The 23,400-nt window shown below is 38.8% G+C and overlaps 3 protein-coding genes across 4 annotated transcripts; 2 read left to right on the forward strand and 1 right to left on the reverse strand.

Moving 5' to 3' along the window:
* The first annotated feature begins 10,063 nt into the window (after window positions 1–10,063).
* LOC107820342 (phosphoglycerate mutase-like protein AT74H) lies at window positions 10,064–11,940 on the forward strand. Its single transcript, XM_016646607.2, has 2 exons — window positions 10,064–10,734; window positions 11,443–11,940. The coding sequence occupies exons 1-2, from the start codon at window positions 10,158–10,160 to the stop codon at window positions 11,832–11,834; spliced, it is 969 nt and encodes a 322-aa protein (XP_016502093.1). The 5' UTR covers window positions 10,064–10,157; the 3' UTR covers window positions 11,835–11,940.
* A 2,970-nt stretch (window positions 11,941–14,910) lies between these two features.
* Window positions 14,911–18,285, reverse strand: LOC107820341 (receptor-like protein 54). Of its 2 annotated transcripts, none has more exons than XM_016646606.2 (2): window positions 18,144–18,285; window positions 14,911–17,947 (listed from the first exon to the last, which is right to left on the reverse strand). In XM_016646606.2, exon 2 carries the CDS (start codon window positions 17,933–17,935, stop codon window positions 15,131–15,133), a length of 2,805 nt encoding a protein of 934 aa, XP_016502092.2. In that variant the 5' UTR covers window positions 17,936–17,947; window positions 18,144–18,285; the 3' UTR covers window positions 14,911–15,130. The 2 variants fall into 2 exon arrangements, with proteins under 2 accessions (XP_016502092.2, XP_075094586.1); XM_075238485.1 differs by lacking the exon at window positions 18,144–18,285 and having other exon boundaries at window positions 14,911–15,639; window positions 16,153–18,093.
* Window positions 18,286–19,928: 1,643 nt separating this feature from the next.
* Window positions 19,929–22,839, forward strand: LOC107820340 (uncharacterized). The gene is made up of 4 exons (XM_016646605.2): window positions 19,929–20,424; window positions 20,597–20,797; window positions 22,215–22,238; window positions 22,334–22,839. The coding sequence occupies exons 2-4, from the start codon at window positions 20,608–20,610 to the stop codon at window positions 22,630–22,632; spliced, it is 513 nt and encodes a 170-aa protein (XP_016502091.1). The 5' UTR covers window positions 19,929–20,424; window positions 20,597–20,607; the 3' UTR covers window positions 22,633–22,839.
* The last annotated feature ends 561 nt before the right edge of the window (window positions 22,840–23,400 follow it).

The following is a 23,400-nucleotide window of genomic DNA, read 5'->3' on the forward strand; positions in this document are numbered from 1 at the left end:
GACTGTCGACACCTCCTGGAGGAAGTGGAAACGCTGTTAAAGAATGGTCATCTCAGAGAATTCTTGAGTGATCGAGCTAAAAATAACTATGGTCGGAACATGGGCAATGCGGAAACCTCGAAAGCAGGAGAAATACCTTCATGCCAAATGATCAACACGATCTTCGGAGGGAATGAAATTAACGGGGTCACCTTTTCGGCACAGAAGAAGACAAAAGTGTCGATAACTCATAGTAAAAGGCTCCGGGAAGACGATATCACATTTATGGACGAAAATGCAAACGGATTACTACTGCCGCACAATGACGCCTTGGTAATTTCTTTAAATGTGTTAGATTGTAAAATTAAACGTGTTTTAGTAGATCCAGGAAGTTCAGCTAATATCATACAATGGAGAGTACTGGAGCAAGCTAAACGCACCAGAAGCATTATCCCAGCAACAAAACTCCTCACCAGATTCAACCTCGCAAGCGTGACAACCCGGGAAGAAATTTTGCTACTCACGAACGCTGAGGGAGTAATGAAGACAATACCCTTCGAAGTGGTAGATGGAGACATGGGGTATAGCATCATCTTGGGAAGACCATTGTTGTACGAAATGAAAGTCGTGCCTTCAACATATCACCAATTGTTAAAATTTCCGACACCCGAGAGGATCAAACAAATAAGGGGTGATCAACCGGCAACAAGGGAGATGAATGCATTTTCCAGTGCGGCATAGCAATTACTAGAATCGACACCTCCCCCCGAATCGGAGGAAGATAATCCAGGGACAGAAGAGTCGGAATAATATCAGGTACCAAGGTATTTTCAAATACCAGAAGAGACAAATGCGACGAAGTCCACAACAGAAGAACTGGAGCAGGTTGTGTTATTCAAAGAATTCCTAGAAAGGAAATTCAATTTGGGAACAGGACTGTACCCGGAACACAAGTATGCTTTTATTGAATTCCTTAAAATTAACGCCAATTGTTTTACATGGTCGCACGAGGATATGATAGGGATCCCAATGGAGATAGCTGTACACAAGTTAAGCTTGGATCCCAACATACCTCCGGTAAGGCAAAAGAAGTGCCTTATTGCTAAAGCAAGGAATAAATTCGCCAAAGAAGAGGTAACTCGTTTACTTAAGATTGGTTCAATCCGAGAGGTAAGATATCCGGACTAGATAGCCAATGTAGTAGTAGTACCTAAGAAAAATAATAAATTTTGTATGTGCGTAGATTATAAGGACCTTAATAAGGCATGCCCGAAAGACTCATTCTCATTGCCAAATATCAATCAAATGATTAATGCCACGGCCAGGCACGAGTTAATGAGTTTCCTCGATACTTATTCTGGGTACAATCAAATCATGATGAACCAGAAGATCATGAAAAAACTTTGTTTATAATAAATTTTGGTATATATTATTACAATGTGATGCTCTTCGGGCTAAAAAGGTACTTGAGCCACTTATCAACGGCTTGTGAATAAGATGTTCGAAAAACAAATAGGAAAGACTATGGAAGTATATATAGATGATATGATCGTTAAGTCTTTGAATGCAGGTGACCACTTGAAACATTTGCAAGAAACATTCGACATCCTGAGAGAGCATAATATGAAACTCAACCCCGAGAAGTGCGCGTTCGGGGTCAATTCGGGTAAGTTCCTAGGATTCTTAGTCTCACAAAGGGAAATTGAGGTAAATCCCGATAAAATCAAGGCCATAGAGGACATCCCGGATCAATTGTCTAACATAAAAGAAGTCCAGAGGCTCACAGGGAGATTGGCAGCTTTGAGCATGTTCATTTCCCGTTCATCAGAAAAATGTCATCGCTTCTTCGTACTACTCAATAAGAAAAACAATTTCGAATGGACATCAGAGTGTCGGCAAGCCTTGAAGGAGTAGAAGAAATATCGGTCAAGCCCTTTGTTGCTCTCAAAACCAAAATAAGGTGAAACGTTGCTAGTTTATCTCGCGGTTTCAAAAGTTGCGGTAAGTGCAGTTTCAGTCCGAGAGGACGAAGGTACGCAATCTCCCATTTATTACATTAGCAAAATTTAAATGGGATGAGAAATTCGCTACCCACATCTAGAGAAGCTGGCCTTAGCTCTCGTAGTCGTCGCTCAAAAGTTGAGGCCTTACTTCCAGTGCCACCCGATAGCTGTGGTGACTACTTTCCCTCTGAGGAATATACTCCATAAACTCGAGCTCTCGGGTAGATTAGTCAAATGGGCCGTCGAAATGAGCGAATTCGATATAGAGTATAAACCGAGGACTGCAATTAAGTCGCAATTCTTGGCCGACTTCATCGCCGATTTCAGTCCGGGACTATTGCCTCTGGTAGCCAAAGAGGCAATAATGGTGTCAGAATCAACATCGAGAGTTTGGACCTTATTTACGGACGGAGCTTCAAATTTAAAATGGTCCGAGCTCGAAATAGTCTTAATAACGCCTTCGGGGGAAACCTTAAGGTAAGCTATTAGAATGATTTCTTTAACTAACAATAAAGCAGAGTACGAAGCTTTGATTGCAGGGCTCGAATTGGCCTTGGGGCTTGTCTTCAAAGTCATCGAAATCAAATATGATTCGCAGTTGGTGGTAAATCAGGTTTATGGAATTTTTGACACCAAAGAGGAACGTATGCAACAATACATGGTAAAGGTTCAGGCTCTATTGGCACGATTCTGGGAGTGGTCAATAACTCATATCCTGAGGGAAGATAACGCGAAAGCAGATGCATTGGAAAATTTGGGCTCATCAACAGAAATCCAAGGATCAGAATCAGGGACGGTAGTACAACTGATGAACTTAGCCTTGGACACAGATGGTTACTATGAGGTGAATTCGACTAGTTTGGTCTCGGACTAGAGAAATGAAATAATTGATTATCTCGAGCATGGAAAGTTGCGCGAAGACCCCAAAGCATCAAGAGCGTTGCACGCCAAAGCTACACGTTATAGCTTCAAGAAAGGCCAATTGTACAGAAAATCCTTTCAAGGTCGTTGGCCCAGTGCTTAGGAGCATCAGAAGCTAACTATGTCATGAGAGAAGTCCGCGAAGGGATATGCGGCAACCACTCAAGTGCATATTCTTTGGTGCTGAAACTAATTTGGGCAGGGTATTACTGGCCCCGTATGGAACAAGATGCTAAAGACTTCGTACAAAAATGTGGTAAGTGTCAACGCTACGCACCACTTGTACATCAACCGAAAGAACCCTTGCATTCGGTTCTATCCTCGTGGTCGTTCATGAAATGGGGGATGGATATCGTCGGACCACTGCCACTGGCTCCTGGAAAGGTAAGGTTTCTTTTAATTTTGACTAACTATTTTTTCTAAATGGGTGGAAGCAGGTCCTTATCAGAAGATCGGAGAACACGAAGTGGTCGATTTCCTATGAAAAAATATAATTTGCAGGTTTGGAATACCAAAAGTGATTGCATGCGACAATGGGCCGCAGTTTATCGGTGCAAAAGTTACAAAGTTCCTTGAAGACTTGAAGATAAAGAGGATTACCTCTTCACCTTATCATCCGAGCGCAAATGGTCAAGAGGAGTCAACAAACAAAGTGATTATTCAAAATCTCAAGAAAAGGTTTGAAGCAGCACAAGGCAGCTGGCCCGAAGAATTACCTGGGGTTCTATGGGCCTACCGAACAATGGCCAAGTCAAGCACGGGAGAGACCCATTTTCCCCTTGTATACGATGCAGAAGCTCTTATACCGGTGGAAGCGGAGGAACCAACCTTAAGGTATTTCTAGGCGAATGAAGGATCGAACAACGAAGCAATGCTAATTAACTTGGAGCTGCTCGAGGAATGCAGGGACTTGGCGCACGTCCAAATAGGGGCTCAAAAGCAAAGAATGGAGCGATATTATAATCGAAGAGCCAACCTCTAATATTTCAAAGTAGGAGACTTGCTCTTGAGGAAGGTAACTCAAAACACCCGGGAGCTCAACGCGGGCAAGTTAGGCCCAATATGGGAAGGCCCTTACTGGGTTTCAGCTATCACTAGAAAAGGATCATACGAGTTGGAGAACCAAAATGGAGACAAGTTGCCCAACAACTGGAACGTGGATCACCTCAAAAGATATCACTGTTGACGAACAACAGTCAAATGGAAAGTATGTGCTGCACTCTTTTTCCCTTCGTTCAGTTTTTGTCCCAATTGGGTTTTTCTAGCAAGGTTTTTAACGAGGCAGCAACGGAAAGTATACTATTAAGACATAAGTTATAAGACCTTTGATAACAAGGCAAACAAGCAAGTTTCCACTCGGGGATGATTAGATAATCTTTGCTTCGATAGCAAATTTCCACCGGGAAGTTAAGTTTGCTACCGAAAAAAGGTTACCCAATCGTTCACGAGCACAAACCACTAGAGGATTGTTAGGTATTCTTCCGCTCGATAGAATGGGTTCCTAATGGGAAACAAGATATGTTGACGAATGAAGGATTACCTATTAATTCATTGGTGGGATCTTCGAAGATACAAGACTTCCAGTGTTCCAATTCGCATTCTTCGCATTCGAACACTAGGGGGAATGATATGAGGTTACGACAACACTGAATGCCAGGCAACACTGAATACCACGTCAACCGAGGAATAGAAATCCGGAACAAAATACATCATCGGGACCGGGGACTGTGCAGCCAGCCCCGTAGAAACAAGTTATATAAGATAACCACAAGTCATGGCAATTTCTTTATAGCCACAAGTCATGGCAATCCTTTTTCTGCATAGCAAAATGCTTATGTACTTTTGAAAATAGAAGGAATTAAATGAAATGGAATCCTTTTGTTTTTATCTTGTTTCTTGTTTGAACGATGAGTTAATTTTACTATTTGAAAGTTAAACAAGTACTTCAAATGATTGTGTCTTAATGAACAGGAGACGTCCTCTTCAAGAGCACTGTAAACATAAGAAGGCCCTCTCTTATTAAAAAACCCCATGTTAAAGGGTTGGTTCCGAAAGAATCAATGCCCGGAATCCATAATGCCATCGGGGAAAAATACACCTGAAGTTGCATACGGAAAAGACACAAAAAGCAAACTTGTGCAAATACTTATTGAACCTCTCATGTAAAATGGATAATTCTCGGAACCAAAATGCTTCGAAGAAAGAGCATCCGAGATTACACATAATAAAGCGCGAACAGAACAACATCCACAGAATACTTAAGCAAGTACGAAAGTTAAAGACTTGCATGAATATTCAAAACAAAAATAAGACTCAAACGATACTTGAACAAAAAATATACTTTTATTTACAAGGGCGCATCAGAGTTATAAAGGTATAAAATAGAAAAATAAAGAAAAAGCTAAGCTGCAACGTCTCCAGAATCAGGAGGAAGAGAAGTATCCGCATCCCCAGGAGTTGGTTCCACCGATGGCTTAACGTTTTCCCCAGCTTGGTCTTCGGCATCATCACCTTCCGGTCCCTCTTCAGTTTCCAAAAACTCAGAACCGGAATCAAAAAAACCCGGAGCGTCAGACTGCGTCGGGAGTCCATTTTTTGCAGCTAACTCAAGCTCTCGGGCCTTAGCAATTTTGGCATCAATGTCAATGATACCAGTCTTGACCTCTTCCAAGGTTTTTTTCCTCATGCTATACATGGAATAAGTTTTTTCAACAATGAGGGAAGCCGCTCGGCGCTTGAGTTCTTCTTTGAGTTGAGTAATTTTGGCGGAAAGGTTTTTTCGGGTGGACCTAGCAAATTTGAGACTGACATCGAGCTCACGGACAATTGAACTATAAATCCTATTACGCTTGATAGTTTCCTGTACTTCTCTTCCAACTGGGCATGTTTCGTTACCACACAGCGAGCTCTTCACTTTTGGAGTTTAAGGCTACCTCTAAGTTAATCACTCTTTCAGCGGAGGCAGCCTCACGATCGTTTGCAGGAATAATGGCGTTCTGGACTTCTACCTATTTAGTCTTGGCTTCATCAAATCTAACCCTCAGCGGCCCAATCTCTTGGCTAAGGGTTATCACTTCTTGCTCGCTTTGCTGCAAATGGGCCTCCAAAACAACGGCCTCGGTAGCCTTGGTTTCCAGTTCCGAGAGGCGGAGAACAGTCTGGTCCCGTGCCGCCAAAAGCTGATCCCATTCAGAAGTAAGTTCTTCCTTCTCACGAATCAGTCTTTGGAGGCCCTCAGGAGTAAGAAAGTTGGCCTACAAAATAAGAAGAGGTAAAACTTAGAGTACATTTGTTCAAAAGTAGAAGAAATAATAGAAGAAGAAAAGTGCATAACGCTGCGGCGTTATGCATAGCATTGTTCAACAAACACTCTCCTGAGAGTGTCTGAATCTTCTCCCAGACTTTTTCCGAAGCCAAAGGCTTCAAATAGTTAGCAAGCTCCACTTGCCTCGAAAGCAAGTTGCACCCAGTAGAGACCGAAAGGGTAACACTCCTCCTCCTTTGTGGATATTCAGAAGGGGCAGCATAATTTTGCACCAAATTCCCATGAATTGGGGACTGTGGAGGAGGCGCACCTTCTTCGTGGTCAGGCGCGGCCGATGGAGATGATGTAGCAACCTTTGTTTGAAGAGTAGACAAAGATGGAAATGATGTAGCAGTTGCTGGTGATGGTGAATGTGGAGATGAAGCTGATGAATGGAAGAGTGAGAAGCATCTGCATCAAATGCAATGCTGGTTGTTTGATGCTCGCCAACCAAAGACGACATGGACCCGGTACTTAGCCTCGCAGTACCGGTTACAGCAATTGGGGCCCGACAGTGAGAGTTGGCATTAACTACCAAATTAATTTCTCTCCAAAGTGCTGAGACGTCATCTTCAGTTGTTGCAATTGTCTCAACAGGTCGAGCATCCTGTTGAGATGATGAGGATCGTATCCTTTTATGTAAAAAATCTCCCTCATCACTAGCTTCTTCATTATCGTCAATCATCACAATGTCTATGACCGGCCCGGAAGGACGACCAGTCAACATCGCCATTGGAGATAATTCAGGGGAATCAACCTTTGCCCTCTTATTCTTTTCCCCGGCCGCAGAGGAACGTCTTCATTTTGGTTGCTAGTTCTCTGGCCGAGGACTCCGTGAAGAAACGTTTGCTCCCGAAGCAGGCCTGGAGACGCTTGTTCGAGTAAGTGCCTCCTGAAGCAGCCTCACCGCATCAGCAAGGTCAGCCAAAACATCCTCCTCGGGGATATCAACTGACCCCGCAGGTAGACCTAATTTCGTGAATATGTCAGAAGAGTTCAACCAAGTTCTTCATATACAAAAAGTGGAAACGAGGTAAATTAAAGTTACCATGATTTTTGGCTTTCCACCCGTATTTAATTGACAGCTCTTTCCACAAACGGGTTTCGGGCGTTGTGATGTCTAAGATCTTTTGAACCCACCAGTCCAAGCCCTCTACCATTGGTGGGATCCATTGAGTCGCTGAAACAAATGAAGATTGAAGGATCAATACAAGCATGAAAGGATATCTAGTAAGAAAAGGTGTATAAAAGAAAACTTACGAGAGCGGTTCCAAGTAACCGGAAAGGATGAAGTCATTGTTGGAATAATGTCACTGGTGGAGACTGCAACAAACTGTTCCATCCACCCACGGTCGTTGTCTTCATCCATGCTAGACAACAAAGCATGGTGGCCACGCTTGCAAAGGTTTATCATTCCCCCGCGAAAGATTTTGGGGGAATAACGATTCATCATATGAGCTAGGGTTAGTTCCTCTTCAATTTCTAGGCGCAAACGCCAAAGGCAGGCGACTGTCCTCCACACTGAAGGACTTACCTGTGCCAAACACACTTGGTAGCAAAGGCAAAACTCCGCAATCACGGAATCAAGCTCTCCGCTCAAAGAAAACGCACCTAAAGTAAAGGGATACGTGAAAAAATATGTAAACCCTTCCCTGGGAAGGGTCACTCGCTCTGATAGGTCAGGAGCAATGATGTCACCCTCATGACAGCGGCAGTCCTCCTTCACAGCAGGAATACTGGAAGGGCGAATAGACGAAGGGTACCTACTAACAGCCCATGTGCGAGGGATATCAGCAGAAAATTTCTCTTCAAAGTCCTTCGAAGTACTAAGCCTTCTTGGAATGATGGAACTCACTGTTGGAGGAACAGAATCCTCAGTTTTGTTCTTGCCCTTTGAAGAACTAGTACGTTTTGAAGAGGAGGCCATTGAAATAAAAGGATGGAAAATTTCTAGTTCGAAGAAGATCAGAGAAAAGTTGGGAAATAAAGATGCAAATTAGAAGTTTGAGAGATTATGAAGTACATAAGAGAAGGATGGTGCGTATAAGTAAAATTTTGGCAGCTAAATTCATGGCCATGATTACCTCGATATACGGCAAAAGCTGTGATGAATCGTGAGATGGCGCGTGTTCGGGGCATTAAATGCGGAGAGACGTGCATCTAATCAACTGTCAGAGAACTTCAAAGGGAGTTATAATAATTCCCGCCAAAAAGGTACTTTCTATCAACTTCTCGGTAACTCAAGATTGTGTCACCGGAAAGCAGGAGGACTATCTGTATAGGAAAAAATACGACATGACACGTGGTCGCTTAAAGGAAGGACACGTGGAACACAAGATGGGGATGGCCATCGAATATAGTTGTTCCGCTTGTCACCGGAAGGAATAACGATCATAAATGGAGTATTAAATGCTTTGCGCCCGGTAACATTTAATACAGAATATTTTGCAGCATTAAGGATGATGGTCTGTTACAAGGAATTTAATATTTGTCCAACGTTACATCTTCATCAATGACCATCATAATTGACATTAAATAATGGCATGATCCTAGGACTTCCTTTCCCTATACATAGCTAAAAATAGGGAGCTTAGTGATCATTGTAAGGGGACGAATTTTCTGACTAACTTAAACTACATTCTATGGAGTATTTTAATATAATTTTATTCTTTCACTTTTGATCTTATCATTGTTGTGCCCAGAAACCTTGTTCCCGGACTCATTAGCTCTGTTGTTCCATCTACATTTTAAGGCTATGTATTTTATATTTCATCAGTTATTTCATTACTTTTTGGATCAAATTAATTCACTTGTCTAGAAATCACGAACAAATTCAACTGTACTGTTTTTCGGGAAAACAACAAAACATTTGCTCGTCTTCGGATGCTGGTTGCACAGGTGATATTCACGTAATTTCACAAAATTAGAACCTGACTCTACTCATACGCTAAATGAAAACCGTGTGGGACACGGGTCGTCGTTCCCTACAACATATATAGCTGGACATCACTCTTGACTCTACTTGACTTGACTTAATACTTAAGTCTAGCCCTTTGTTATTCCAACAAAAGGACATATATAAGGAGAACAAACAAAGTTAATTGGCTTAATTAGGGAAGTCTTTTGATTATGACAAATTTGAAATTGTCCTTATAATTTCATGTGGAACTGTAAACATATGTATAACCTAGCTACATATTTACTTACCCAAATTTACATAAGAATATAATTTAACAGAAGGAAGGACAAGTAGATATTCTCTTACCACTCAATTAAGAATTTTTAAGGAAGTGATTCCTAGTTATCTCCCATGGGTGGCCTGCCTGATTGATGGAAGAGAAATTGCCTTCAGTTTTCTCAAATAATAACTTTAAAGATGTAACTTGAATGTTTAAGTGAGAGTAACTTTATTACAAAAATTTGCCGTTGATGATTCTGCAGGACACGTAAATCAATATATATTGTCTAGTCCCTTTTAACAGGTTCTTAGTCTTCCGCTAAAGAAAGAGGAAGTTTAACACAAAATTAAAGAGGAAAAGGACAAAGGATGCCAACATGTGGGAAGTTCTTGGAATGTTACGTAAGTAGTTGATCAGACTTCTGAGAATATTTAGGCAGGGTATTCATTAAGAGAATGTTAATTTTAGTTCTTATTCGCAAGGTATTGTTCGATATTAACTTTGTTTTATTGGACGTAAAGTATATCTAGGGGTAATTAGTTATCTTTTGTAGGAACTATTTACGAGTAAAACACATATCTTCAACTGTTTGATAATAGTAGAAATTTACATACTATTCTCTTATAAGTAACTCGTTCAAATAATTTTTACAGCGTCGAGCAATATTGAATTATACGTTTTCTAAGTCTCCGATGCTCAGTCCAAGTTATAGCTTGCCATCACTTTCAACCTATACCAAAAACCAATATATATACAACCTGAACTTCCTACATGATCATCCAAAATAACACAAACAAACAATATATAGAATTCATTACTAGACTTTGTACTTATTCCCCTTGTATCTGTTCTAATATAATGTCTCTGGGTAAAATGCTAACCAATGGCACTACCCACACCACCACCAGCAACCATTTTCCCAAACGCATAATCCTAGTCCGCCACGGCGAGTGTTTAGCAAATGCTGACATTAACCTTTACGGAACAACCCCAAATCACAAAATTGAACTGACACAAAAAGGGATTGAGCAGGCCAAGCAAACTGGATCCCTCATCAAGAAACTGATCACTTCTGAAAATGCTGTTGAATCTAACAATTGGAAAGTTTTTTTCTATGTTTCCCCTGCAGAGCGCACGAGAAGAACGTTGAGAGAGATGGGCCAATCGTTTCCAAAGAGGAAATTGATGGGAGTGAAGGAAGAGTACAGGCTCAGAGAATTGAGTTTTGGTAACTATCACGATCCTGCAAGTATTGCAAAGGTTAAAGAGGAACGAGTGAAGTACGGGAGGTTTTATTATAGAGTTCCTGGAGGTGAAACTGGGGCTGAAGTTTATGACCGCATATCAAGTAAGTTCTGTTTTAATCAATTTTAGAACCAAATTGGACCATACTAGATATGTTTTAATGAAATATAAATATTTGGTAAGTATTCGAAAAAGATGATGTAGTTTCCACTTTCTTAACAGGGAAATGGCAAAAGAATACATGTCAAAAGATGGTCAACGTGTATTTAATTTAAATTGTGAACGAAAAGTAGAACAATTGTTTAGACCAGGGTGATTGTAATTATTGTTGTTATGCGTTTGGACTTTGGAGTGCTGTCTTTTTTCATTTAATCTTTCTTGAGGGAGTATATGATACCTTGAGCATTCATTTGGAATGGATTATTCAGTAAACTTGAACTTGATTTGACTAGTGAAGAAAATAATAATCTGTTTTGGACTTTTCTACGGTTTGCAAGCTCACAAGGTCTTCTCCTCCACTGTCCCCTGCCACCTCCCAAAAAAAAAAAAAGAAAAAAAAGAGAAATGCTACTAATCTCATATGCTAGGAAATGAAATAAGGAGGTGGTATAAATGCAAAAAGAGCCTAAATTATATACACGGGTAGTTTAATGATTTTTTATGGTATCAATTTGTACTTTAACCTAATACATAATTTTTATTTTTTATCAGGTTACCAATTGTGATTTATCATGAATATTTACTTGTAATTATACTTTCTAACAAGTTGGCACCAATGCTTAAAATTTTGAACTCATACAATAATGTGCAGGTTTTGTGGAATGCTTAAGGAGGGACATAGAGATGAAGAAGTTTTGTGACGATACATCTCAAGATACCAACATCATAATTGTTACACATGGACTGAGCAGTCGCATCTTCCTAATGAAATGGTTCGAGTGGACTATTGAGCAATTTGAGGATCTTAATAGGATGAAAACTTGTGAATTTCAAGTCCTGCAATTAGGGCAGAGAGGAGAATACAGCCTAGCATTTCATCACAACGATAAGAAACTTAGGGAATGGGGATTATCCCTTGACATGATAGAGGATCAGAAACGTAGAGCTTATGGCCCAATTGTTAATTCGCTGGAACTTTGTGATTTATATCCTTACATGGATTGCTTTGCAGAAGATTCAGATGAAGAGAATACTATTATATAATACTCTAGTCCTCTTAATGTGTAAGAAAATTAATTAAGGAAGGTGTTGGATATCTCTACTGATTAGTATATTATACTTATATAAACAATAAGATTTTTAACTAAAAGTCTCTCTTTTTTTGTCTTTTTCTTTTTCCTTTTGTTATGTCTCTCTCTTTGGTATCAAGTATGCTACTAAATTTTGTTTCAAGATCTTAATTCAATCTGATACTCTAGTGACACCAAATAGTAACCTGGAATCATTTATTAGGTTTAAGGCGTGTATTAATTCTCGGAACCATTCAAAAATACTAAGTTTATCACAAAGTTAAAAAATAAAGTCGTTTTGCATGTAAATATTTTAATTTTTTCCCCTAAGGTGTATGACAAAAATGTAGGTTTAGCTTTCAATTTAGTATCCAAAATGTTAGATATCTTAAATTCACTTGTCTCATTAATAGAATGCTTTACTACGTACTTTTTTCACTTATTGAACCGCAGCTCAACTCCTTATTCCAATAAAGAAAATGGAGTAACATTTTGGGTTGGATTCTTATTCCCAGAATCTAAATTCTCTGTGAATTGTGATCTATTACTATAAAGGACTTCTTTGGATCATGAATTCACTTAACATGGACCTGACAAGTATGAGTGGAAATTTTTGTCACCTGTGCTCACCAGACGTCTGTCGAAATGCCTGAGCACAACTTTCTGGTAACGAAAGAATGCCCTTGCCAGCTTAAGATAAATGACATGCTTCGCGATAACTATGATGCATTTCAATTAGCACATTGCACTTTTCTGAAAAGCTGCTTTATAGGTTTTATATACTATCGTTTTTTATCAAGAATTTACTGATCTAGCCAGCAACAAACAAAAAGTACTACTATAAATAACGGGGAAGCAATGTTCACTTGCAATTAATCTAATTGGGAATGAAATAGTCAGGCATTCCATGGTCGCCGTAGCGGCCAATGGAAATGCGTCCATTCAGCTACATGTAATGAGATATTGTATGATATAAAACGACCTGAAAGCCTTTAATCATTTTCTTGAACTTGGAATTTGGGTGTGAGATTTCCCTGCTTTCTTCTTCCAATATAGTTCGCTAATGCTAGTAGTGCGTCTTTTCTTTACATCAACCTTGCTAAATACGCGGAAAATTAGTCCATTAACCAACTTGTTGTAACCTTCTCTCCGTCCTTTTGAAACCAAGAGTGGTAGAAATATGATTGTCATACCTAATGCAGCGGGTACATAGATGTCGGCCTTATTAAACATTTGCTCGTCTTCAGATGCTGGCTGCACAGATGCTTCTTCTCTGTCCTTATATATTGCAAGCTTTGTTCATTGGGAAGCCGCCCTTGTTTCCCATGAATGATTTATCATCAAAGGTTTGAATTCATCATTCCAACAAGTTCATTGTATGATAAATTTAAGAATGAAAGATGTGGGATGCCTCAGAGCTTCTCTGGGACGTGCCTTAACTTATTGAATGAAAGGTCTAGCGACCCCAATTGCTTCAAATTTCCAATTGCAGGTGGGATTTGGCCAGTGAGAGCATTGTGCGATAAGTTTAGAAGATAAAGAGATTTAAGTTCTCCGACTGTCTCAGGGATTCCTCCAACAAAACTATTGTTCGAAAAGTCAATTGAGTTGAAGGTAAACCAAATCTTTGGCACGGACATTTCTTGTCCCTTAAGAGTAAGAGTGACTGTATCCTGATAGTAAATCTCTACTTGTGCGCTTGAATCATCTCCAAAAAACTCTATTGGCAGCATACAGGTGATCAACTCGTGATATCGCTGAGTCAATCTTCATAGCTTCCAGCTCCAAGAATAAATTTCTTGGCAGAATGCCACTAAAATTATTGGAAGCTAGGTCAATGATTTGGAGAGCAGGCCAGGTATAATTGACTCCAGAGCAATCAATGTTGCCATTGAAATTATTGAAGCGTAACACAAGTACATGGAGATTTGACAACCTTCTCAACCAACAGGAAAAGGAATCACTTATCTTGTTGCTCCCCACTTTTAACACCTTTAGATTGCTGCAATTGGATAAAGACCGAGAAATCTTCCCTTCCAAGAGATTATGGCTTAGATCTATTGTCTCCAAGCGACACTCCTCTGAAAAGTTTCCAGGCATATTACTTCTGAGATTGTTTCCTCCAAGGTTCAGTACTGTCAGGCTTTGTTTAGCTAAGCATGATGGTATACTGCCGCTCAAACTATTGCTGGACAAGTCAAGTACTTCAAGATAGGTCGCACTGCATATTGAAGAAGGCATTTGAGAGGTGATTGCTGAAATCAGGTGAGATAAAACCATCAAATTTATTGCTAGACAAGTCCACATATAGTGCTGTAGGTGATGGTAATGGGACTTCACCGGTAAGCAGGTTTGCATGAATATCAAAGGAATTTAGAAAGCCAACTCTAAAGGGTGCTTGTAAATGTGAGAATTGATTATGAGATAGATTCACTGAATGGCTCTCTCTGTGAAAAGTTCCCATATCCAGCTTGGTATTTCACCTCTGATTTGGTTGTTCGATAGATCCAACAATGCCAACCCAGTTTGACTTGACCTGGATATTAAGTAAAGAGAAAAATACTCCTACTAATAATGAGACCATATTCTAAAAGCTCAATTCTAACTCTTGTAGCATAAATACAACTCTCACCTGCCTAGTGCTGAGCAGGTGGTTGTGGAAATGCTTCTTCGAAGTTGACCTGAGGTAATATTATTTTCTTTTTTGGCTTCTGACAATGCTATGCTTTGATTTACTTTTTGAGAGCGTTACATGAATATCCATTAGGACATTCTTTCTCTACTTGCTGCAATAAAAGTTTTAAACTGTTTATTTAGATGGATTTTTCTACAAATCATTCACTTTCAGGGGAAGAACGTGCTGGTGCCGGTTTTACTTTGATTAAGTCAGTATAGTAGTTATCAGGTTCGTTATGACTATGCACTGATGTTTCCTACAATTACAAAGTAGAAAGCAAGATTGCGTCTTTTTAAATTTAAACTTTTATCTTATGGGTTGACAAACTACTTTGCTATCTAATAAGTAGCAATCAAAATGAATGGACCAGCAATTACGAAACACTGATAACTCACAGTGGAAACAATTATATACTGAAGTATTACAAGATGGAGGAATGTACAAGGACTGTTTCTTTATTCTGGCAAAAAAGGACTGCAATTGCTTCAAAAAAATAGGAAGGACTTCAGCTCAAAACTGTTATCTTGCCATACAGAGTCCAATAGAATAAGAAACATAAACCTTTCTCTGCAATCATTTCGTGAACCTAATGACTACCTGTTGATTTCCGTCTTCTTCCAAGATGGTTCGCTAATGCTCTTACTCGTTATCCCATCATGATCTCGTTGCTCAAATATCCTTAAAATCCATCTGTCAACTAGTTTGTTGTACGACTGGTTCCATCTTTTAGAGAACAAAAGTGGTAGAAAGATGATCCCAATGCCAACAGCAAATCCTAACATAATGCTTACATAAATCTCCGTCCTTGAAATTAAATTCTCCTCCTCAAATTCTGGCTCTGAAGGTGCTACTGCTGAAATATTTTTGCAAGTTCTATTCAGCTGAAACCCGCATAGCCCCTTGTTTCCTCTGAAACTTTCCGCAAAGGTATCAAATTGGGTACTTCGTGGTATCACTCCAACCAGTTCATTATATGATAAATTTAAGAAGGAAAGAAATGTGAGGCTAGCAAGCTTTTCTGGGATATTTCCATCTAACTTGTTGAATGACAGGTCCAGTGATCCCAATTGCTTCAGATTTCCAAATGCTGGAGAGATTTGACCTGTGAGATTGTTGTGTGAAATATTGAGAAGATAAAGTGATTTGAGATCTCCAACTGTCTCTGATATGTCCCCCACAAAATTGTTACTTGAAAAATCAATGGAGGTGAAGAAGACGGGGATCTTTGCCAATGTCATGTTTTGTCCTTTAAGAAAAAGACCGACTGTATCCTGATAGTAAATTGGCCTAACAGATACAGACTCAAAATGCAAGTGATCAAAGCGTGAATGGGCTATAGCTGGATCAGCAGTCATTGCATTTAGCTCCAAGAATGAATTTCGGGATAGAATGCCCCTTAAATTATTGGAAGCTAGGTCAATGATTTGAAGAGCTGTCCAGTTGGAACTCATTCCAGAGCAATCAATGTTCCCATGGAAACGATTGAAGCGTAATGCAAGTACGTGCAAATTGGATAAGTTCCTCAACCAGCAGGGGAAGGTATCCCTGATCTTGTTGTTTCCCAGATTCATTAGCTTTAGATTTGTGCAGTTGGACAAAGAACGAGGAAGCTGACCTGATAAGAGATTCTGACTGAGATCAAGGCTTCGTAACTGACAATTATGAGAAATATTTCGAGGTATATTTCCTGCAAGTTTGTTTTTTCCCAGGTTCAATACTTTCAGTGTGCTGCTCGTTTCTGCCAAACATGGTGGTATTGTGCCATTCAATCTATTGTTAGACAAATCAAGTACTTCAAGATAGCTGTCCTTGCAGATTGAAGAAGGGATATTGCCAATAACTTTGTTGTTTGCAATTGAGAAGAACCAAGCAATTTCAAGATAATTGCCAAAGTCAGGCGGCATCAAAGTAGCAAAGTTATTGTTGGAGAAGTCCACGTATTTAGCTGCTATTGGTGGTAGTGGAATATTTCCAGTGAGCATATTTGAATGCAGATCAAGGAAATCTAGAATGCCAAATCTATAAGGCTCTTGAAAATGCGTGAATTGATTGCCAGAAAGATTCAGAAAACGTAGATTTCCATCATTGATTTCCCACAACCAGTTTGGTATTTCACCAGTAAGTTGGCTGCTTGAGAGATCTAGCATCTGCAAGCTGGATTGGTTCTTGAGGAAGGAGATATTCTGCAGGTGGCACGACACCAAGAATAAACCACCAAGCTGGGGGAGCAAGGCAAAGTCTGATTCACTTATATTTGTGTCAATTGATAAGCTGTTGTGGGATAGATCAAGGCTTCCAAGGTTATTGAGCTTTGTAAACTTCTTCAAGTGCACAGTTCCACTGAAATTGTTGGATGAAAGTGCAAGAGTTCCGAGATCGTGTAGCTCAAAGAAAAACTCAGGTATTGGCCCTTCCAATTTGTTGGCACTCAAGTCAAGAGTTACTAGTGGAGAAGTTACATTTTGTAATTCAGTTATTTGCCCAGAAAATTTGTTGTTGGCCAGATATAAACTCACAAGTGAGGGTAGGTGAAAGAACGATGATGGAATGAGCCCAGAAAGTGAATTATTACTCAAGTCAAGATACTCAAGATTCTCATGGCCTTCCCAGTCCGATGATATTCCTGTCAAATTATTCCCAGCAGCAGTTATATAGGTGAGGTTCTTGGACAGCTTAAAAGTTGGAAAAGAACCGGTGAAGCTATTCCAGTTGAAATCCAGATAAGAAAGCTGGGTTAGATTTTCCATAGAAGATGGAATTGAACCTGTAAAATTACATAACCTAAGGTCAACATGCGACAACATCGTAAGGTTCTCGATGGACGTGGGAATACTTCCTGAGAATCCTGTATAGCTCAGATCCAGAGTGTGTAGAGATCCATTTGAAGGAAATTCAGGTAAAGAACCCCAAAGTTCATTTTGTGATAAGTTAATAGTCTGCAGAGTTGATACCTGGAATATCTTCTGAGGCACTTCTCCTATCAAGTTGCAGGAATATAGACTCAAGACAGTTAGATTGGAGAAGTCTAAAAAGAAGTCTGGAATTGGAGCAGATAAATTGTTCACATCAAGACGGATAACAGAGAGAAACTTAAGATTTGCTAACTGGTTGATACTGCCGGAGAACGATTCATAGCTAAGGTCAAGACCAATAACTTGCCCTGCATCATTGCAGGTGATGCCCTGCCATTGACAGCAGTCAATCCTCTGATTCCACTTAACCAGCTTGGTGGATACTTCAGAATCATAAGTAAGATTATTTTTGAACTGCAGCAGCAACACCTTCTGATCCTGAAGACATTTGCTGGAATTAGCTGCGGCCACTACATAACTCATTCTACAGCAGATGGAGAGTAGCAGGATCAAGAAAAGCTGGGAAAACATAATTTGACTTCTCATAGAGAGTGTGACCTGAATGGAAAATTGAAGCTTCAGCTGATGTGAGACGTAAAAATAGCAAAACCTTGTATGAGGCACATGGGATGATAAAAAATATGGATTCTTTTTTTTTTTTGGTTGTTGTATTATATTATGGCTAACAGATCAATAATTTGCCTATTTTAAGTAGAACAAGAAATGCATGGCAATAAATTTTTATTTTAGATACCTTAAACCGTGTGGGACTGTGACCAGAAAGGAAAGTTGAAGCTTCGAATAGCAATACTAATTGTCTGAGGCATGTGGGATATCGATCATCATCCTCGTGAAAATAAGTAACGTGATGCTTTTCCTGATATTAATTAGTCGTTCTTTATTATCCTTTTGCTAGCAGTACTATGATTATATTATTTCACTATCTATAGAGTGGAGGAAACAGACTACCTACTACGACACAAGGAGTCAAAGTTGGAATGCTTCATTTTCTTCTCTTTCTTGACTGTTTAATATTTAATTGCCATATGATTCCACTGAATTATTTTAAATTGAGACTTGAGAGGTTTCGTCTTTTCACACCTGCTTTACTTGAGAGATTTTCTTCTTTTTTCCTCTTTTAAACTTGTTTGCTTGGATTTAAAATTGTATTTTGGGTAATATATTATGTGAACGTTAGCTGTGATTACATTCGTATCAGGTGGTCACTGGCCAGTCTCCAGGAACCAAAACAAGTCTTTTAGCACGTCTGTTTATTTAATATTTTTTCTATTTTGCTTAATTTTGATACTTTTAACTTACTTTTGGCTTGTGGTATCCTTTGAAATAATATTGTCTTTCAACTCCTTTTCCCTTTCTCTCTGTCACTTGTCACTATTATTTCATTTTACCTGCTTGAACCCTCATTATTTGATTTCTGGTCTTTTTATTTGTTGCTCTCTTAATGCCATTTAATTAAAGGTGAATTCGACATAGTACCCTCCAAAAATATAGTATACTTACACTATTCCTCAAGTTCCTAATGGGACAAAAATCCCCTTCCACCATAATGGTTTGGTGTTGGATATTATAAATTCAACGATAACTAAGCAAAATTTGTTAAAAGAAAAGAGGTTTTCTTAAGTTTCTTTTTCTTTTTTAAAATTGTCAATACATAATATTAAATAGTTTGTATATTTCTGTGCTACCTTACTATCTTTCTTCTAACATCCACACCATCTCAACCATACTCAATTCAGGCTCAAGCACCCATCCAACATCTCTCTCACACCTCCAACATACATATGTGAAAATTTTAACAAGTCCAAGTCATACTTTGGCACATCGTATCATTAAATGCATGTAGAGGATAAATAATAAAGTAACGGGCTATTACATAATCGCATGTAGTCAATTGTTCAAGTGGCTTGGCCCATATTCTATAGTCCGCTTGTAGAGGTCTAATTTGCCTTTTCAAATTTCAAATCAAATTGAAAAAATAAGAAGAATTATCCCAAATAGTTATCTACCTAATCTCTTAAACTAAAAATAACCGTCAGATGTATAATATATGCATAGTAGTGTTTAATTAATATATAATTTATATATACCGATTAGAAAATATAAACATTGAATCTGACGGCTATTTATGTAACAATCCATTGAATAATCTGTAGTGTTATATATGTGTGCGCGCACACATGCAGGGTTTTGGGAGGGGAGTAGGCGGGAGGGGGCCAAAAAGTTTAGGGTGAGTGAATAATGATATTGCTTCTGTTTCGAACCTATTTTCTTTTTAATTCGTGCAAAAAAGAATGACCGCTTTCCTTATTTGAAAATAATTTAACTTTATGCAATGATTTATAGTCACACAAAATATATGTGTCTCATTTTACACTATAATTTTAAATTTTTTTTTTTTAAACTAAGTACCCAGTTAAATGTGTTCACATAAATTGAAACGGAGGAAGTATGACTTAAAAAATGGGCGAAGCAAAATCATAAACTGTAATAGGTCCATTCAATAATATAACTACTCTAGCTTCCCCACAACCACATTTCCCGGTTTTGATTAACTTTAATTCAAATGTGATTACTTCTAATACACCTATTCTAGTGTTTGAATCATGATCAAATACTAGCTTTACTACTTTCATTAAAAAGCATGGACTTCTTCTTCACTACATAATGTCTCCGATTTTCTCTCTACACAACTGTTCTAGTAATGTTGCATCTGCAAGGAACCCCATAAATTTCGTTTCTCTCCTTTTTGGGATCTGAGTCACTTTTACTTTCCCTAATAATAACTCAAAACACCTCAGCGGACATTTGGTTTTTGATAAGCCTCTCTGTCTCATAGAATATTGAGCTTACTACTCACTACAATCACTTTGTGCTTTATAAAGTCTTTTCCATTTGGTGGTTCACAAGGCATTTATATATCCATTTTGTTAAAGTGGGTTTTTGTTCAGACTTGCTCAAATGATTGAGTTTGAGTTAAAGATAACGTAATAAAGTTTTTATCTCTTTTGACCCAGGTATGAAAAAATGTAGTTTTTTGGATGAGATGTGAAATTGGGTTTTTCAGATTTGTTCTTTTGTTGTCTTCTTGTAATTTCATTTTGAAAGTAAAAAGATTTGGTTTGTCCTATTTGTTTGTTTCTATTTCCCTGACAAGTTGGGTTTTTGGAACTTCTACTGTTGTTTTAGGGGCACTTTTTATGGCTTACCCATCAGACCAGAGGTCCTCTGGTAGGGGGACAGTGAGATTTGTTATGGTTCTGGTGGGTTTGTTTCTGGTTGTTTACATGGTCAGACCGCCAAGATTGCGCCCCTCTTCTAAGGCTGTGGGTTCATGTCCTCCGTGTTTCTGTGATTGTGAGGAGGAATCCATGCTCTCCCTGCCTTTAGGTCAGTTCACATCTTTCTTTGGATGCTAAGTCTTGCTTATCTACCAAATGCTTGTTAATGGACCAAAAAAAGTATAGGTTGTGTACTTATATGTTGCCTAATTTGATCCTAATGACTAAACATAATGCCTGATTATATATTGAAGCATGTAGCATTCACCAGTTCATTTAATTAAAGTTGAAATGCTGCTTAAGTGATATGATATTGTTTAACGCCTTCGCTTGTACCTGCTATGCCTTTAATCTATGTTTGCACTCGTTTGATTCAGTTTTGTGAAATACATGTGGAATTCTCTGGGGACGTGAATTGATTCTTTAAACGGAAACTCTTAAGCCTTCTTGGGAATTTTTTCTTTCTTTTTGATAAGGTAATGTAGATGCTTTCATGGGGTTGGCTTGTCATCAAATTTGGTGAGTTAATGATTCATTTTTCTATTGAACTGAAAAAACTGGTCGAATCCTCAAATTTATATGACCTCGCTTGTTAGTTGTTACCACTTATATAAGGTGGAGAATAAACTAAAACTAGATGTTAGAAGTAATTTCTGTGACTTGAAACCTTGGAGGTACCATATGTTCCTATTTGAGTGTGGCAAGAGAATAATCATGACAGAAGTAAGTTGAAGGAGTGAATTGTGCTATATATTCAAAGACTATATCGTCCTTGTATAAAACCAAATGCTGTGTATAGTTATACTTCCAAATTCGTAACCAGGAGTTCAGGCAGTTGATCTTAAGTTATGTCTTCTGGGAAATTGATTTGTTGAGAACCGGTGCAGATCTCAAGTTTTAAACAAAATGTTAGCGAAAGGCACTATAAGTGAAATTTCTAATTCAAGGTTCATATGAGAATTAGTGTACTGAAAGAGGAACTATTGCATGTTGCTGGCACATGAGAGAAATTCTTTATGCCAGTCAAGCTTCTTTAAAAATGAGAGCTTTTTGATAAATTTACATCAGCAAAATGCAGTACAAGAGAGGGTTCAAGAAAGAGTAGTTCCAAGAGTTTGCTGAAATGATTTATTCCCTTGGCCTGATTGGAGAGACTGAATGCCTTCAAAATCAACTAAGAGTAGAGGTACTCTACTTTTGAAGAGGAGGAGGATTGTTTACATATAAGTGATGATGCTTAAATCAATATATCTTATGCTTCAAATATTTAATACTATGCTACAGTTTTAATTCTAAATCAACGTGCAAGGTATTTGAATCTTATAGCCTTCTATTTAACTGGTAGAAGAAAATGTTAAGGTATATCTTTATTCAGTAGTTCCGCTTTTCTCTTGCTGTTTGATGTTGGAAAAACAGCATAACTGTCGGAAATACATTTGTCCGAATTGACATCCTTGATATTCTCTGTAATTGTTTTCCCCCTCTTTCCTGCTGATTCTCATCTCCTATTATGTGTTGTTTTGCAGACATCTTAAACAGCTCATTGGCAGGTTAGTTCACTGCTTCATTTAGTCCCTGAAAAAGTTAAGGAGTGGTTTAACTTGGTTTTCAAATCTTTGCATTATTTTGTTTGTTGTGGATGCAGACTGTGGTAAAGACGATCCTCAAATGAATGAAGAGATGAAGAAGGATATTGCAACTTTACTGTCAGAGGAGCTTAACTTGCAGAAGAATGTTACTAATGACGTTCTGGATCGCACCAAGGTTCTAATTATGAGCGCCAAAAGAGCATCTTCACACTATCAAAAAGAATCAGAGAAGTGCAACATAGGGATAGATACATGTGAGGGAGGTAGGGAGAAGGCTCAAGCTGCACTGATAGAAGAGCGTAAGCTCTCTGCACTGTGGGAGACACGAGCCATTGAGTTTGGATGGAAGGACTAGTAAAGAGTTTATTCAAAGGAAAATAACTATTTAAATTTTGTTGTGCGGTAGAGAATAGACATGCACTTGTATGCTTCTTTCTGTGTACACCCTTTTTTTGTGAATATAGTTTATGCTTTTGGTCTTAGGTTTTCATTCTTTGTACTTCAGATTGTGTTGAATTCAGTTTATTGGTTTATTAAAGTTAAGTGGTGTTAGTACAATTCATATCTTAGTGAACATATGTGTGGTTTTCAATTTGGAGCAGCATACTTGTGACACGAAATTTCATGACTTAGGGACAACATTTGATTTGATACAATACATGCCAATTTTGGTCATCTTGCTGCCATGTCATGAGTACTGTTACGCGGCGCCTTCCTGAAGTTCCTTGGAAGGGCGACGTAAGGCTAAGCAACCGATGTCAGTGTGGTTGCTATGCGCCAACCGAGGTCCTCGCCGTACACTAGACTAGATTGTCAGTGCTGTACGGAAAAACCAATGTCGTGAGCAATTGAGCAGCGGAAAATGAGCAATTGATGATGAAAGCTGATGATTGTATTGATGATAATGAAAGCTATTACAAGATGCAATGCGGTGTCGGGGGGGAGAGACACCAGTACAGAGAATTGTTTGAATGCTTGAATGTTTGAATGCTTTGGTCCCCCTTATCCCGTATGTTTAGCATGAGTGCGAAAAATTAACGCACGTAGTCCCGCACCGACCTGGTGTGGCGGAGTTCACGCAACTTTCTTCGTGCATTGTATTCCACGTTTTCGGGGAAGAACT

Source organism: Nicotiana tabacum, chromosome 19 (assembly GCF_000715075.1).
Source record: "Nicotiana tabacum cultivar K326 chromosome 19, ASM71507v2, whole genome shotgun sequence".
NCBI lineage: Eukaryota > Viridiplantae > Streptophyta > Magnoliopsida > Solanales > Solanaceae > Nicotiana > Nicotiana tabacum.